Source organism: Salvia splendens, chromosome 2 (genome assembly GCF_004379255.2).
Source record: "Salvia splendens isolate huo1 chromosome 2, SspV2, whole genome shotgun sequence".
Classification (NCBI taxonomy): Eukaryota; Viridiplantae; Streptophyta; class Magnoliopsida; order Lamiales; family Lamiaceae; genus Salvia; species Salvia splendens.
The window spans coordinates 16,244,190-16,262,729 of record NC_056033.1 but is presented as its reverse complement, the minus strand read 5'-3'; the positions used below and the strand labels follow the sequence as shown (position 1 = coordinate 16,262,729).

At 39.1% G+C, this 18,540-nt stretch overlaps 2 protein-coding genes and 1 non-coding gene across 3 annotated transcripts; all 3 read right to left on the bottom strand.

Moving 5' to 3' along the window:
• Positions 1-6,794: 6,794 nt before the first annotated feature.
• On the bottom strand, positions 6,795-8,886 carry LOC121768875 (probable serine/threonine-protein kinase PBL3). Its single transcript, XM_042165472.1, has 6 exons — positions 8,680-8,886; positions 8,206-8,417; positions 7,983-8,118; positions 7,761-7,897; positions 7,467-7,593; positions 6,795-7,385 (listed from the first exon to the last, which is right to left on the bottom strand). The coding sequence occupies exons 1-6, from the start codon at positions 8,810-8,812 to the stop codon at positions 7,102-7,104; spliced, it is 1,029 nt and encodes a 342-aa protein (XP_042021406.1). The 5' UTR covers positions 8,813-8,886; the 3' UTR covers positions 6,795-7,101.
• A 4,364-nt stretch (positions 8,887-13,250) lies between these two features.
• Positions 13,251-13,322, bottom strand: TRNAW-CCA. Its single transcript has one exon. It is a non-coding gene; the product is annotated as a tRNA-Trp (tRNA).
• Positions 13,323-16,092: 2,770 nt separating this feature from the next.
• LOC121771994 (dirigent protein 22-like) lies at positions 16,093-16,882 on the bottom strand. Its single transcript, XM_042168906.1, has one exon. The coding sequence runs from the start codon at positions 16,838-16,840 to the stop codon at positions 16,286-16,288; it is 555 nt and encodes a 184-aa protein (XP_042024840.1). The 5' UTR covers positions 16,841-16,882; the 3' UTR covers positions 16,093-16,285.
• Between the last annotated feature and the right edge of the window lie 1,658 nt (positions 16,883-18,540).

The following is an 18,540-nucleotide window of genomic DNA, read 5'->3' as shown; positions in this document are numbered from 1 at the left end:
GCATGAATTCTTGTGAAACTGAGTAAAGTTGGAAGCTAGTTTGGATTATCCAATTGATTTTTCCTTACTTGCTCTTGTAGTTGTTTGAATTATTCTTGTACATTTTCGACCATTTCAGGTGTGTGTAGTGTGTGTGTTCTTTTTTCCATTGGTTAAGTTTCAGAAATTTTGGAGATGTAAAGGAACTTGCTTCTTTGGGGCTACTCATTTTAGGGATAAAATTGCTAAAAATATGAATTTTTTTTTCACATTTTTCATTTTCTTATTTGAGTATTTGGATTGTTTTGTATTTGCTGTAGATTCTTGTTATATAAATGGGGCATTTCTGAACAACTTATAAAATAGAGGGACTAATTTGTATATCTTCTATCTTATCTTCTTTTTCCCAAAATTGCTTGAATAGCGAGAATAGATTCACAGAGATACACACTTGTAAAACCAAGCTTGTAGAGAAGGGGTTTTCTGTAGCTTGAATTCTTTGAGTATAGAATAAAAGTGTGTGATTGATTATCTCCAAGAATTGTTCTTCTAGTTTCACTTGTCTTCAATCTATTGTGTGATTTAGTTTTGTTGGTTGAATTGATTCATTCAAGAATCGATGGTGTTGAGCTATTGATTACAATTCTATTTCTCAAGGCCGGCATTAGTTTTTCTTGTAAGGATGGTGGAGACACTTTTTGAAGATATATTTCGAATTGAGAAAGGAAAATATGTAAGTAAGGAAAATAGGTAAGTAAGGAAAAAAAATTAATTAGGGAATGAGTATTATGACAAATCTTGCCAATTTTATGTAACACTTGGCCTATTTAAAGGAGGTGTACCTATTGTAATTCTCTGAACAAGTTGAATGAATAATACTCATATCTTTCAACATGGTACCAGAGCAAAGGCTCATAACAAAATCATCATAGCCTAATACCTTTCCCGACCAAGAAGGCGGTTATTTTCAACCTGCAACATGTCAGACGATGAAGAGAAACCAAATATGAAGGAGACACGATTAAAGATGAGTAAGAATGTTACTCTAGCCGTTAAACTCAACGAGATGAATTATCCCCTATGGAAACGGCTGATGAGAGTAGCCATCGTGGGAAGACGAGCAAACAGGTATATCACCGGTACACCGCAGCCGCCGGAACCTGGAATGAAGGGGTACACGCCGGAACCTGGAATGAAGGGGTACACAGAATGGGAGGAAGCCGATATGACAGTATTCTCATGGATAATTGACAACGTCGAAACAGAAATTGTTGTCGACTTTGCACATCACCAAACCGCGCAAGCTTTGTGGGAGAGCCTACAAACTACATTCGAAAGTACTGCAGATCCATATCTGTTGTACGATCTAGAGGAAAAGGCAGGCCGAATCGTGCAAGAGGAACATGGGCTAGAAACATATTGGCGACATCTCCACGGAATCTGGGTTGAAATTGACCAATGGCAACATCAACCTGTGGATTGCTGCGACAAGGGGATTAGCCAACTTCGAACGTATGTAGCAACAAGACGGCTGTTCAAATTCCTAACAGGCTTGAATGCAAGATATGACGGGATCCGAAGGGATATTCTCAAGGAAACCTCGTTGCCCTCAGCCGAGACCGCATACGGTCTGGTAAAACGAGAAGCTACGCGGTTGAAAATCATGCCGGCAGCAGACATCGATCTCCAGACCGGCGCTATCAACGATGGATCATCATCGGGCCAAGTCGGACACGGGTTCGCCATCAGAAACCAGCCACCACCGCGACCAAAACAGCCACCACCACGAACCGCCGCGCAACAGCCCAATCGCCAAGGCGGTTTCAAACCCGACAAATCAAAATTTTGGTGCTCTCATTGCGGAAAACAAAGACATACTCGAGATACATGTTTCCTCCTCGTTGGATTTCCGGAATGGTGGGATGAAAATCAAAAGGCTAAAACTCGATTAGCCATCGGAGTCGAAGATGGAGGCGGATTATTTCTGCAAGGAGCAGGGAATAGGGAGATGACTAACACCCGTGGGAGAGCAGGAGATACCGGTTCTCAACCGGGTGGAGGCGGCAGGCCCGGCGAGGAAGCCTTCGTGGAGAAGAAAGGAGGCGGGTCATATGGAGGTAACAGATTGGGGTTGAGAAACCCCGATCCCCAATTTGATTTTCAGAATAAACCCCAAAGCATGAGTAATTTAATTTCTGGTCCTTATAGTTCAGAATATATGCAATATGACTCGGGAAAATTACAGTTAGGACCCCAGAAAAACTATATTCCACGTTTGACCCCAAAACTGTGTGAAAGTTCCGTCTTAAGCCCAAATCGTTTTGCACCCTTGGAAAATATACCTATTGCATGGATTGCCCAAAGTAAAATTGACCCTAAGGAGAGTGAGTGGATTTTTGATTGTGGGGCAACTGATACTATGACCTACGATCTGAAAGATTTTTGTGAATTTAATGGGGCAACTAAAAGCCAAATTCAAACTGCCGATGGAGAGTTGACCGCTGTGGGTGGGAGTGGAACCATTGAAATATCCCCAACCCTGAAGCTTACAAATTGCCTCTATGTGCCCAAATTATCTCATAAACTTATGTCTATCAGCCACGTGACGAAAGAATTAAATTGTACGTTACTAATGCATCCAAATTTCTGTGTATTACAGGATATCAGGACGAGGAGGATAATTGGGCGTGGCACTGAGCGTCAAGGTCTTTATTATGTGGATGAGATTACTCAACAAGGTGGCACCGCGATGCTTGCTCACGGATCTGCAAATCGGGAAGCTTGGTTGTGGCACCGCAGATTGGGGCTTCCATCCTCGGGGTATTTAAAATTGCTTTTTCCAAAGTTTTCCCATTTTAAGGATATTACTTACGAATCTTGTGTTTTGGCAAAAAACCACAGACAATCCTTTAGATCAAGTGATACTCGTGTTAAGACTATTTTTTCTCTAGTGCATGCCAATGTTTGGGGTCCAGCTCCTATTGTTGGTGATCATGGTTTTAAATATTTTCTCATTTTTGTGGATGACTGCACTAGATTGACTTGGGTATATTTTTTGAAGCATAAATCTGACGTTTTTGAAAAATTTACCCGTTTCTTTACAATGATCCAGACACAATTCCAAACCACGATCAAAATTCTTAGATCCGATAATGGTAGGGAATTTGTTAACAAAGACATGACTGATTTTTTTTAAAGAAAAGGGGTTAGTTCATCAAACTACTTGTCCTTACACTCCTGAACAAAATGGTGTAGCTGAACGAAAGAATAGGATAATCCTAGAGGTCACGAGAGCCCAGTTTTTTGACTCAAATGTTCCTAAATTTTTATGGCCCGAAGCTGTTGCCACTGCTGTCTACCTGATTAATTGTTTGCCTACAAAAATTTTGGGTATGAAAACTCCTTTGCAGACTCTCGAATCCCTTATTGATATTCCCCCACCTCTCATACTTCCGCTCAAAATCTTTGGTTGTTCCGTTTATGTGCATGTACCGAAACACGAAAGAGGAAAATTTTCTGCATGTGCAATAAAATGTGTTTTTTTGGGGTATGGGGTAAATCAGAAGGGCTATCGATGCTATCACCCGGGGTCTAGGAAGTATATAACAACCATGAATTGTAATTTTCTAGAAAGTGAATACTTCTATCATACCCAACCTCGGGGTCAGGGGAAAGTGCTGTTCAGGGGGAGTGTGATAAAATTGGACCCCTCAGTTTTCCGATGCCACATCCAAGTATCTCGAACGTGGAACCAACAGAACAAGCTAGTGTCACTGCCGAGTCAGTCACATCTGCTGTAGAGCCTCCTCAACCGTCTACGCCTGAATCGAGTCGTCCTCCAGTGATATCCGAGGTAATTCCTGAAACTAGCTCAGATAATACAGTTATTACTCCTGACACTTTTGGTGTAGACGAGAATGAGAATGCAGCAATTGATGGTGATACCGGCCGCTATATACTCCCCAACAGAACTACTCGTGGGGTCCCGGCTAAGAGATACAGTCCTGAGAGGATTAGTAGAAGCCGATATTCTATGGCGAATCTGGCTAAAGCAAATCTAACAGAGATGGCTAAGGCGTTTGAAGCAGCACTTTACGAAGAAGAAGAAATCCCATATGCGGCCGAGGAGGCTATGAAAATTGCTCACTGGCGAGAAGCAATGCTAGTAGAAATGCGGGCTCTGATGAAGAACAATACATGGGAAGTATGTCTTAAACCTGATGGAGTTCGAACTGTGGGATGCAGATGGGTCTTCACTATCAAACGGAGGCCAGATGGGTCGATTGAAAGGTATAAGGCGAGACTTGTGGCCAAAGGATACACTCAGACTTATGGAGTTGATTATGCTGAAACATTCTTACCGGTAGCAAAAATGAGTACTATTCGAGTGCTCTTCTCAATAGCGGCAGTCAGGGAATGGCCACTACATCAGTTCGACGTGACAAACGCATTCTTACATGGGGAACTGAAGTAGCCCATTTACATGGAGCCACCACCTGGATTTGTTGGAGATTTCGAAGGAGGAAAGATTTGCAAACTAAAACGAACACTATATGGGCTAAAGCAGTCACCTAGAGCTTGGTTTGGGAGATTCTCTGAGGCAATGAAGAAGTATGGGTATGAGCAAAGCAACTCTGATCATACATTATTCTTGAAGAAAAGAGAAGGAAATGTTACATGCCTCATCATCTATGTAGATGACATGATTCTCACGGGAGATGATGAAGAGGAAATAAGCAAGCTAAGGAAGAATTTGTTTGCAGAGTTTGAAATGAAGGACTTGGGATTACTAAAGTACTTTCTGGGTATAGAAGTGCTAAGGTCAAAGAAGGGGATCTTCATCAGTCAGAGGAAATATGTACTTGACTTGTTAACCGAGACAGGACTACTGGACTGTAAGCCAGCAGATACTCCTATGGTTCAGAATCATGGTCTGCGGATAGTTGAAGGAGCTGAAGCCACTCACCGCACGAGATATCAACGTTTAGTTGGGAAATTGATATACCTATCCCACACTAGACCCGACATAGCTTATGCAGTTGGAGTAGTTAGTCAGTTTATGCATGCACCTCAAGTAGCTCACTGGGAAGCAACACTGAGGATTGTTCGATATCTGAAAAGGACAGCGAACCATGGGATTCTATTCGAGAATCATGGACATTTAGAGATTCATGCATTCACGGATGCTGATTGGGCAGGGAACCCAAATGACAGAAAATCAACTGCTGGATATTTTACCTTTGTGGGAGGAAATCTTGTCACGTGGAGAAGCAAAAAACAGAAAGTGGTAGCCTTGTCAAGTGCAGAAGCTGAATTTCGAGGGATTAAGAGTGGGTTGACTGAGATTCTGTGGCTGAGGAAATTGATGACTGAGTTGAACTTAAACTCACAAAAGTCATGTAAGTTGTTCTGTGATAATAAGGCGGCAATCAGTATATCTGAAAATCCAATTCAGCATGATCGGACAAAACATGTCGAGGTGGATCGACATTTCATCAAGGACAATATAGAGGCCAAGACGGTAGAACTTCCTTTTGTGAGATCTGAAGATCAGTTGGCGGATATACTCACGAAAGCTGTCGATGCAAGAAGCTTCCATGAGGTATTGGGCAAGTTAAGTATTGGTAATCCCATTACTTAACTTGAAGGGGAGTGTTAGAAAGGAAAATATGTAAATAAGGAAAATAGGTAAGCAAGGAAAAAAAATTAATTAGGGAATGAGTATTATGGCAAATCTTGCCAATTTTATGTAACCCTTGGCCTATTTAAAGGAGGCGTACCTATTGTAATTCTCTGAACAAGTTGAATGAATAATACTCATATCTTTCAACAGATGCGATTGATCCAGATGGAAAAAAGTTTGATCGGGGTATGAGTTTTTTTTAAACTCATCTATTTCTCTTTTTGTATATGCGTTGTTAATGCTTAAACTGATGAGTTTCGGGTGAATGGATATTCTGAGATGGAACGAGAAAAAAACTGAATTTGGTTTATTGATTTGAAAAGTAGAGTTGGTTTATTGATTGGATGTTACTTGGGATGTCCATTCTATGTTAACGGTTAACGTACTGGTTGAGTACAATCTCATGGCGTCCCTGTTTTAATTCTTGGCCGTGCACATGTTATGACTCTATGTTGGTGTCGTATTTCCGCTAGGAGTGAGCAGTTTGACATGCTGATGCACCTTGATATCAGCACCAAGATTTATCGTATGCGTGCTGGGGAGAAGTTCATGGACATGATGGTATTAGCATCCACTCTGAACTTGGACGGAAACGCCCGATTCTGGTAAAAAAATCATGATCTTATCTTCTTTGATTTCACGAGTTTCTGCAATTCATGATGACTTAGACTGTTACTAATAGTTAATTAAGAATCGACTAGTTAATGAAATAAATGTTGAGATACACACTGATGCGTTTATTTATGCTCAAATTATCAATAATGGCTATTTAAGTTGAACACCACAAAAAGCTTGTGCCAGTAAATATATACTCCGTAGACATACTGCTACTGTTGATTTGGTTTGAAATAGGAAGATATGCTTAGTTAGCGATATAGGATTGTGAACGATTCATCCATTGCTCCAAATCACTGTGGTGTTGAATGATTGCCTTATTTGCTCTGATATCTAGGTAACAAGAAGTCGCTTGCAGAATCTCCGAGGAATCTAGCGAGAAGCAAGTCGAAGCGTATGTTTCTATACCTTGTCATGCATTCATCTTAACATATTTCTCCTTATATCCATTCTCCTTGATACACATTACACAGTAGTCAGTATAATCAAGCAAGTCTGCCTCGTTAGTGGTAGATTGTTATTTTAAGTGTGATTGTTATTTAAGTGTAATTATATGGAAACCATGTCTAAACACTATAATCAACAACACAATTTCAAAGCCTCAACAAAGAGACAGTCATCTAGCCTTCAAATAATTGTCATAATTATTCTACTCTCAATCTTCAAGCCCTCTGTTTGTGGAACTATCAAAGATCTTGGCAACATAGTTTATGCACCTCCATCAAGGGTTGTTCATTTTGGCCTAGTACTCATGCAATGGCATGCTAGCTCTGCAACAGTGTACTAAGCCATAAACCGTCTATTCTCCTGGTCATTACACAGGTTCATGGCCTTGCAAGTTGCAACTGCTCTAGTGCAACCACAACATCACTCATTCTTGGTCTAGATTTTGGGTCCAGGTTTTGGCACTTCAATGCAAGCTTCACGACTTTATATGCTGTATCACGAGAGTACTGACCCTCTAATCGGATGTCCATAATCTGCAGTAATTTCGACTTTTTACTAAAGTAGGATTGTTCCAAGTTCAAGTTTGATACAACAGTGCCAGATAGCAATTCTAGTAAAACAACTCCAAAGGTGTATGCATTCGATTTAGTAGTCAGGCGACCTGTGCATCAGAAAAGGAGTTTAGAACAACGAGTACAACACAGCTACGAGCATAAAAAAGGTGGAGGAGTGATTCAAGAACCTTTCGATATATATTCAGGTGGAGTATAGCCAGGTGAAACGAATATTTGACGAGTTGGTATGGAAGTCATTTCTCCGGTCGAATCATCTGTACCATAACAGTAGTTAGACAGCTTGGCATTCAGTTCCTGCACACCAAATATATGAAATATCAAATGTCCATTTGTACAACTGCTGAACTGCATGACCAGAGAAAAAGGGGCAAGACAAGAATATATGTTTCTATGTTTCTGTCTAAAACTGCATCAGTTATTTACAATTTACAACCAAAGCAAGAGAAGTCAAGCATATCTACCCAATCTAGAAGAACGTTAGCCGTCTTGAAATCTCGGTGTATGATAGGTATATCTCGTTCGTGCAAGTAGCTAAGACCTCTAGCAATATGTATAGCGATCTTGATTCTCCTCACCCAAGGTAATGATTGGTATCGAGCTATGAAGGTTACCACAGAATAAGATCATAGGTGAATTGCAACGAAAGAACATGGTACGAATGTTCATCCAAAACGAAAAATTACTTGTGAATAAGTGATCCGACAAGCGTCCATGGGGCATGAATTCAAACACCAACATCATGTTGTATTCCTCCGTACAGTACCCAACGAGGCTGACCAAGCTTGGATGGCAAAGTTGCACTAGATTATCAATTTTCTTCTGCATAAGTAGTTCATAATCAGTACTAAAACATAAGCTCAAAATTAATTTACTTCCAAAAAAATCATCGTGGGAACAGAAACACACCAACCAATCCTGATGTCTTTCCATGAAATTCGACCATTTTTTAACTGTAACAGCCATTCCAGAGCCAGGCTTCGAGGCGAAGAGAGCATGCTCATCCATCCATGCTCTAAAAGCTTGACACATGACTCCTGCCCCTATGACCGTATCTGATTGAAAGTTTTCCGTCGCTTTTATAATCTCTTTCAGCTCTATAGGCCGTGCAACGGGGTATGCTGCGGTACCATAAGTAGGTATATGGATTTCACATAAAAACGGTGCACAATGTAAGTATGTAAACTTAATTCAGCTGATGCAAAGGTAAATTGTTGTAATAATGTATCAGTATTTCAATTTGTAGTAAATTGTTTTGAGTTGTAATAATATGAAAGTGCACTATTTGGAAGATGGACAGAAAATTAACAAGAATTTGAACAACAAAATTAAATCCAATTTGTAATCAAAGAATGTAGGAATCTATTTATAAAAAAAGTATACCAATGGCGGAGTCAGAACTGAAGCGCGAGCTGTAATCGGAGCTGAAGCTGTTGCGAAGCGCAAGTCGCCTGAGCTCCTCCCTGTCGAGAACGGCACCGACTAACTTCTCCCATAAATCATAAACTCTTGACATTTTGCTTTGATCTTTCTAAATTGAGGCAGCGAGTGCGAGTTCTTCCAACTGCGAAGAGAATATCGTATCTTCTGGCACTCAACATTTTCGTCTTCTGACAATAATTAATTCACACGAATCGTCAAAATTAGTCTACCTCGTTGACTGTTTCGTCAAAATATCTTCAAGGTACAGTATTAATTATATGGATTTCCACAAAATAGGTCGAGTCAAGTGGTTGAAAGATTCAAACACGTTAAAAAATTTATCATAAGCAAGAGCCACGAAAGAGACGACATTGCGAGTCTCTTGTCTCGCTGACCCTCGCCAAGTGGTGAGCAGAATATCGATCAAGCAAGCCCACAGTTTGTGCTTTGATTTCTTTGTGATTTCGAATTGGGACAAATTAATTCTTTTATAAATAGGTTTCAATTCCAACCTTCCTAGCTTATGATTTCGGTGTAAGACAATTAATTTGAGTGTTTTTATTATTTTATTTATAAATTTGTGTGATTGCAACACTAAATCAATGCTTAGTATACTGCTAAATATGCTTTCAAAAATCCGAGAGGTTGTGGGTTCAATCCTTGTACCCTAGATTTTTTTTTTTAATTTCAATTTTTATTATTTTTTGTCATTTTATTGTACTCCTTTTTCTTTTCTAATAGTATATTTATACTTTTGTTATATTGTGATTTTAATTTCAATATTCATTTGAAATTTTAATTCCAATTAATTTGTATATGAATTTTTATTTTTAATGAACATCATTTTTTAATTAAATTAAAAAATAAATTAATTAAATTTTATAATAAATAAATCAAAATAGAAAATGAAATGAAATGAGATTACATGAATAGTTAAGAGAAGGGATGTTTAAGAGATGAAGGGTTGTAGTTGTTGTCTCTTGATTAATAAATAGAGTAAAAATAGTGTAAGACTGACAAACTCATATTTCCATCGGTTTAATTGGTCTGTTGAATTGCTAAATGTCGAGTTTATCACTCGAAATTGTCTTAGTCCAGCCAATTATTCTATCTTTTGGAGTTTTATGTGTTTGTTGAGTGTTTTAGGAAAAACAGATGGAAAAGGAGTAAGAATAGCCCCAAATAACATCACCCGGCCGGGTGAGTATTTAGTTCAATAATACACACGGCAGGGTACGGCGATTCAACATTCAGAGTCCAGGAAGGGGTCGAAAATGACCACCCGGTCGGGTGGATTTTTTGTACAAATATTGTACCCGGCCGGGTCTTTGTTTCTGACGTGTCTTTTAGCAGAAAACATGATTTTTGACGAGAAAAGAGCAGAAGAAAAGGCTAGGGTTGGAAGCTATGAGATTCATTCTAAACCCTACCGCCTACCACTCTCTCACACACTCCCAAGAACACTTTGTACAGAGATTTGAAGATTGAAGACAACAAATCGAGAGATTGAAGTTTCCATTCCATATAATCATTCCACAGGAGTATCTATTTGCTTTATTATGTATTTGATTGAATCATTTGTTTTGATTTTCATGAAGAACATGAGTAGCTAAATTTATTGTGGAGTTTTGGTGAAGACTACAATGGATGTTTGTGATTAATTCAAGGACTTCTTTAGATTGTTTAGCTCTTGTGGTTTCTTTGTTCACTCTTGTACTTTTTCAATTCAATTGCTTAGCTACCAATTGTGTTTGTATACCTAGATAGTAGTAATCGAGAGATACCTAACTAGGGATGATAAAAGAGTGAACATCACATTGATAATCTACACTCGAGAGAGGGGATCCTTTGTGAGGGCTTGGGTCTTTTGTTCCTTGGAGTTAATCCAAACATATTAGAAGGAGACTTCAATATTAAGGGTTAATCAACGGGGTGAGTACACTAGAGAGGGGGCTCAACCTAGACTAGCGACTTTCCTAGTAATCCTAGAGACATAAAATGGGTAATCGAAGTTGTTGAAGTAATTGCACGACATTTCCATTGTAGTTGGATCCAAAGCTCTACTCTTCTCCTTGTGATACTTTTCCTTGTGTTTAATTCTCTTTTGTTACTTTTGTTTACTTTTACTTTTTATATGCTTTTAGTAGTGTTAGAACAAAATCAAATTCTTTCCGATTGTCTAGATAGTAGTTGACGTTTGTTCGTGTTACTTGAGTTGATATAAGTTTGTCTCTATGGGATACGATACTCTTGCTTGCTAATTGCTACACTAGCCCCGTACACTTGCGGGTATTTCTTGTGTTAAAATAAGTTGAGTCAAGTTTTTGGCGCCGTTGCCGGGGACAATTTTGTGTCATTATAGCTTAATATCGTGATAATAATAGAGATTACTAATCTAGATTTTATTTGCTTTATTTTTATTTTATTTTTGAGTTCTCTAATATTTGTGTTTCCTTGCTCAGGTTGTATGCACACGTGCTCTAAAGGTCCACCTTTAGAGCCTATCGATCCCGAGATCGAAGCATCCAACAGAAAGAGGAACGCGCAGGAGAGGTTAAACCAAAGGATTCGGGTATCTTCACCCGGTCATAGGCGTCCACCTTCTCCTATTCAGAGAACTCCATCACCCAGTCCATCTCCACTTCCATCACCTATCCAGTACGAGCCGTCTTCTCCAATTCTGATGGAGAACAAAATGGAGAATAACCACAATGAGAATAACAATTAGGAGAATAACGAGAATGAGGTGAATAACGAGAACAAAAATGTGGAACATCCAGATCCTGTTGTCCATCAACTCCTTCAGCAGATGGCCGCCATGCAGAGGCGGCTGGATGAGCAGAATGCGAGAGCAGCACCACAGCATGTGCAGAATCTGTTTGAATTTAAGCCGGGGTTGATAAACAGGGAAGAAGCACATGCATTTGGTGGAACAGGCTCAGAAGATGCCAACAAGCACCTCACCAAGTTTATACAAATTAGCAACACAGTGAAGGCTAATGGGGTTACCGACGATCAAGTTCGCCTCAGACTATTTCCCTTCTCCTTGAAGAATGATGCCAAAGAGTGGTATGATAGTATGGGACCTAACTCTGTGACAACATGGGATGCAATGGTGTAGTTATTCTTGGAGAAGTATTATTCGCCAAGCGAGGCACTTAAATGGTAAGCAGAAGTTATTCAGTATGCGAAGCAGCCTCAAGAGAATGTTTAAGAGGCATGGAAAAGGTTCGAATACTTGATGAGACGATGCCCCAACCATGGTTTAAGCCCGGGGCAACAGATCCTAGCTTTTTACAGGGGAAGCACTCCGAAAGCAATGCGCGAGTTGAACATGAGCGCAGGGAGGGTCACTCCCTAAGTTTGGAGAAGATGATGCACTTGAGGTTATTGAAAGGGTAACTTCAAATGATGAGGGATGGAGGGAACGAGAGAAGCAAAACCTAAAGAGTGGCATCTGCATCGGACATTGATAGGATGGACATGATGTCTAAGCAGCTGGATTTCTTGACTAGCAAGCTTGGTTTTATGGGAACAGAGCCATCTGGGCTCGAAAGCCATCATGGGATTGAAGATGTGAATTATGTGCATCAAGGTGGCAACAATAGGAACTTCAACAATTACCGTCCCAACCAAGGGGGTGGTAACTACAACAATTATGGGAACAAGGTGCACCCAACCTATCCTATGGGAACCCCAACAATGCCCTGCAGCCCCCCACCGTGGGGGTGTTTGCTTCAATAATGGACGTCAGGTCAGACGTCCTAAAGTAGGACGAGCTCTTGTCCGTCCACGAAACCGGACGTCCTACTTGACGTCCGTGCTCTTGTCCGCTATTGCGCGGACAAGAGGTAGGACCTCCCATTTTTTTTACTGTTTTTATACTCAATATTTACAACTCATTGCACTTAATTTTTTTATATTTGATAAACACCAACAATTAAAATGGATTAATCTTATTTTTCAATTTGTTTTATTGGCTAGGACGTCGGCTAGTCCTAGTGCTAGTTCGCTATTGTGTAGTGAGATGTCCTAGTGATGTGGCAGTGTAGTGGGATGTCCTTGATGACGTGGCATGCAGTGTTTTTGGGATGTTCGTGTGCTAGGCTATTGGAACATCTTCAATAAAATATTTCATTTTATTATTTTAGGATTTCCGCAATTTAAATTTTTTTTTCTATTTTAAATAAATAACTATACTATTGAACAGAATCATTACATTTATATTCTATTATAACTACTCTTTCTATATAGTGACATCTACAAGTCATGTAATTGCTCTTGGGTTGCTTATCAATGCTCAATGGTTTTTCTGACGAAGAAGAAAATAGCACATCGAATCAAGTGGAGAATAGAGAAAAGAAGATCGAATTCGAAGCTGCAAATACGACTCTTATAATTTTGTTGGTTTTAATAGTCCAACACCACAAAGGTAAAGAAAGTGAACGCAATTATTGAAAAAGAAATGGGCAGTACCTAAAAAAAGAAAACAAAATATAGGAAAAGAATTGGATAGTTTGGATGGCGAGATTTGAACCCGACGTGAATCGAACACGCAACCTTCTGATCTGGAGTCAGACGCGCTACCATTGCGCCACAGATCCCGTTGTTTAAACTGAAGCATATTTATTTATAAATACATAAAACTAACCAGTGTCATTATAAGTAGGATTATCTGTTTATGTTTCACATTTCAAGGTCATTTTATCCAAAGGTCGTGAACTTTCTCTTTTTGTAATTTATTTTGGTAATAAAAACAATTTTTTTTAAATTCTCATCAAATATTCGAAGGACATTGTAGAAAAATAAGAGAGAAGTTGGACTGTTTTTTGAGTCCAACATATATTTAAATCAAGACTAAAGTCCCAAAATGGTCATTGCGTTTTTTTGATTTTGGTCCAAAACATTATCTTTTGAATTATTCGGTCCCCCACATTTGAAATCGGATCACATTTGGTCCATTTTGGACGGTTCCGTCAAATTTTTGACGGTTTTAATTAGCGGGTCACAAATCCGTCACAAATCCGTCACTAACTGGGAGAAACTGATCCGTCACAAATCCGTCGCTAATTATATTATTCTCTCATTTCTCTACCCACTGCACAAATCCTTAATTAGTATTTTTAAGGGACGGAGGTAACTCTACCTGTCGATGAAGGGTATGATGGAGCTCTCGAAGTGAAAGGATATCTCCATGTAGAAGTCCCGCATGCGGCGTAGGGCGGCGACAAGGTGCGGCAGGCGGCGGCGCCACTTGGACCAGTTGTTAAGGTGGTCGTGGTAGACGAGGATGGGCACGATCTCCTTGCAGCGGTGGAGGAGGGCCTCCTGGAGGGCATGCCACCCGACGGAGTTTTGGAGGTAGATGTTGCCCCCCGCGGCGGCCATGATGCGGGTGGATTCGACTTCGTTGAGGTGGACGGCGATGTGGAGGGGCGACTCCTTGAGGGGGTTGTCGCGGCGATCGAGGACGACCGAGATTTTCTCTGCGAGGTGCTCATCGGCTATGGATTCGGCCTCGGTGTTGATGGTGTGGGCGTCGGAGAGCTTGGGAAGGGTGGAGACGATTTTGGTGAGGGCGGCGCGGTCTCGGGTGGCCATGGCGTAGTGGGCCAGACTGTTGGCGTAGTCTTGTGGCTCCACGGGGGCGGTCACGAATGTAGATTTACTGAATTTTTTTAAATTTTTCGTCGTGTGAAAATGGATTTGTGCAGTGGGTAAGAGAAATGAGAGAACAATATAATTAGTGACGGATTAGTGATGGATTTTGTGACGGATTAGTGATGGATCGGTTTCTCCCAATTAGTGACGGATTAGTGACGGATTTGTGACCCGATAATTAAAATCGTCAAAAATTTGACGGGACCGTCCAAAATGGACCAAATGTGATCCGATTTCAAATGTGAGGGACCAAATAATTCAAAGATAATGTTTTGGACAAAAAAAAAACGCAATATTTTAAGGACCATTTTGGGACTTTTGTCTTAAATCAATATATATAGATTGAGAAATCGATACCAGTTTTGGAGTCCTACTATTAATTTTTCTATTTAGTTTCATTAAAAGATTTATTAGTTAGGTTTCCTCGCACTTTTACTCAACCAAAAGAGAAGGTTGCTAGTTTATTGCTACGTCCGTCTCATAAGAATATGCATTTTTTAATTTTGTAAACTCATTTCTTTTTAATATGATGAGATTTATTTTCCACTAACAATACTTTAATTAATTTTTCTTTCCATCTCTCTTATTTTATCAATTGTACATTAAAATCCATGCTCAATTCAAAGTGCATATTCTTAAAGGACGAAGAGAGTAATATTAAACAATCATAAAAGCCACAAAAATCAAACAAAACTGGAGTACTTTATAATTAGTTTATTGGCAATCCAACAACCCAAAAACCAAACAAAAGTACTTTATAATTAGTTTATTAACAATCCTAACAACCCAAAAACAAATAAAAGATTTAGTTTCTTAACAAAAACTACCAGCCAGCACCAACTGTAATGTAAATGTTATAAGTAGTGTACCTACTATAAAAATGTCTATTAAAAACTAGGTCACCTCATTGAAGCACTTAATAACTAACACATATAATAACGAACAAATAACTAACACATATAATCACTATGAATTTCTATTATCCCAAACCTCCACCTGCAATGAGCTATTCCTCCTATCATCAATTGATTTAATACTCTCAGGCAACGGCAACCGCACCCTGCTCCACTCCACCGCATCTCGTCGTTGCCATTGTATATCTCTTTCTACCCCCTTGTCATGCACGGAGTAGACGCAAGTATATTTGTCTTAAGATTAATTAGATTTCTCGAGCGTCCTATTTGTACTATCGCTGATTTTTATCAAGATTCTCTCTCTCCACCTAAAAATCACCTTCTTTGTACTATCGCTGATTTTTATTTGTTGGGATGTCACCATTCTCAATTAGTTCACAACAAAATTTGATTTAACTAGAAATATATGTGCACGTGACATGAAATATATAAATAATTTTCATGTATATGTTAAAAAAAGAACACTATAAGCCTCTAAAATATAAGGTTTTAGACCGATTGACTGATATAGGTGCATGCTATTAATTCCTTAATCCATGTATGCAAATTTACCATGACAAAGATTAATGATTAACTAGCTCGTGGGCACCAGTAATTTACTAATAGAAATACGAATTCAAAATCCTATCAATAGTACTCCACCGTCCCAAAAAATATGCACTCTTTTCTTTTAACCCATCCCACTAAAGTATGCACTTTTTCTTTCTATCTCGATCTTTTATTTTACTAATTATACATTAAAGCCCCGTATCTAACAAAAATGCATATTTTCGTGGGACAAAGGGAGTATAACCTTTTATTGATCAAATCCAATCAACCATATCCACCTCACCCAAATAGACATAAATAAATCAAATAACCAATTCAAACTTACAAACGATGCTATATTCCTATGGTGCCTAATTCACATCAAACCAATCATATAGTAGTAGCTTCTTAATTCCCACAAAAACACATAAAAAACAAACACATATTACACCACACTAAAAACCCTAAAACCGAACATCAGAATAAACCACATAAATCTTGTACTCAAGCACCGCGTAATTCTTCGCCACATCGAACGAATACGTGCTCGTGGTCGCGTACCCACGCGCCAGCCGGAAAACGCCGGTCCCGCCAATCACTGGCAGCTCACGCGCCGGCAGGAGCACCTCGTTCCTCCCGGCGACGCTGACGGTGCTCCCGTTGTACCTCCCCGAAGCAAAGACGAAGTTGAGGCCCACCGCGACCGCGTTCGCCACCAAGTCGGCCGACACGGTGAGCCCCTGCACTCTCCCCACCGCGGCCGAGCTGATGTCTGCACCCACCGTCACGAGGTCGTCCACCACACGCACGCTCCCGAACCCCGTGGGCGACGTGGCTGTGATGGACGCGTTCGCGACGGTGAATACCGTCGCGTTGGGCCCACCGGCCCGGAAATCATGCACGAACACGTGCAGCCTAGCGACCTTTTCGATGCCTAGATTTCTTGAGTTTGCATAATTTGGTGTGGAAATGAATAAGCAAAAAACGATCAACAATATAGTTGTAGTTAGTTTCACCATATTGCAAGTTTTTTTTTTGTTTATTGATTGAGTAATGTACAACTTTTTTGATTAGTATTTATAGGGAGAGATTTCGAAAGAGTTACTATACTTTATAGGATTAGGTAAGTCGGTTAATTTTATATAAATTATTAAAGTAACTTCTGATTTTTGCAAGCGCGTGATAATGCCAATTAGTAGAAATAATCAAAATTTGACCGTCTCATGCACAAACATTGATTTGTTATTAAATTGTCATATGTATGTAAAATAATGTTTGTTTTAATACACATGTGGCTTACGGTGGATTAATTTAAATGAAATAGAAACAGTATATTCTCTGGTATTAACGTTAAAATCATAACATAAAAAAATGTATTGTAGAATAATCAATAGTTTTTTTTTAGTTGGGGTAAAATATAACAAGAAAATAATTTAAATAGTATTTTTTTTCCTTTTTGTCGTTGCTTAAATATTTTGTATTCAATTGAATATAATTATAATAAAAAAGTCTTTTTTTTCAAAAAGAGAAATCATTATTGTTCTCTATAATTTTTGAAAAAAAAAGAGCCAGACTAGGTACTGACTATGCCGGGTCGTGAGATTAAGGACCTCTCGAACAAAATCAACGCAAAGAGATATTGCTTTTTTTTCTTTTGGTTCGAGTGTTGGCGCGGTCGAGTCCATCTTTTCGATTTTAGATAAAGGAAATTCCTGATTTGTGAATCTCTCTATATAGAAATAATAGAATAGAGAAAGAAACGAGAAAAAGAAAAACTCCTTAGATTATGTGCAAAAATGTTTGTAATTTTATTTTCCAAGAGAGTAAGAAAGTTACTCTTTTTTTCTTTATGTACTGAAATGTAGAATTTTTATAATATTTGAAATGATCGATACAGAGGATTCAAAGCTTATATAATTATCATCAGATTCTGGATAGATGATCAGCACTAGAGACTACAAAATTAAATTCATATCCAATCGACTTGTTTAATAAATAAAAAATTTAAGGTAACGTTTCTCCATATATGTTGCTTGTCGTCGGTGTTCTTGCAAATAGTAAGCTTCTACGCCATCACATAATACTGTCACTTTTATAATCAATTAATAATATTATTAATTAGTTTCTACCACCTCAAAAGTAATACTAGCATTATTAAATAGAAGTACTAAGCATTATTTACCCTATCAAACCTAACGACCTCAGAGCATCCATGTCCATGCTCTTGCCAAAGAGCATAGATGTGGGCCCGGACCCACTTTTATTAATTTTTTACTCTCTCCTCTTCCCCAAAAGCACAACACTCACATCCATGCTCTTCCGCAAGGACATGCTCAAGGGTCCCACCATTTTATTATTCAATTTAAATAAAAACATTTCCACAATATTAAAATGCATTAAAAATACCCGGAATACTATTACAAATTGTAAAAAAATTAAAATTACATAATTCAAATCCTAAAAATTTAAAATTACATAATTAAATTCATAAAATTAAAAAAACTCACAACTCGTGGCCGAATTTCGCCCAAATGTGTTTGATTAGGTCTTCTTGTAGCTCAATGTGTGTTCTGGTATCGCGCATTGTGTGTCTTGTTTCGATCCTCTCGCCCACCGTCGTATACACACCTCGGCGTGAGGGAGACCTCGCGGTTGAGCTTCCGGCTTCATCCTCGTCGTAAAAGTTAGCCGCCCTCGGTCCTTTGTCAGCTATAATCAT

Excerpts from the sequence above, each read along its gene's own strand:
- LOC121768875 (XM_042165472.1), bottom strand. The coding sequence starts at position 8,812 with ATGTCAAGAGTTTATGATTTATGGGAGAAGTTAGTCGGTGCCGTTCTC. Across the intron at positions 7,898-7,982 it reads GTCGGATCACTTATTCACAA|CTCGATACCAATCATTACCT; the intron begins GTAATTTTTCGT and ends TAACCTTCATAG. Across the intron at positions 7,386-7,466 it reads ACCTGAATATATATCGAAAG|GTCGCCTGACTACTAAATCG; the intron begins GTTCTTGAATCA and ends TCTGATGCACAG.
- LOC121771994 (XM_042168906.1), bottom strand. The coding sequence starts at position 16,840 with ATGGTGAAACTAACTACAACTATATTGTTGATCGTTTTTTGCTTATTC.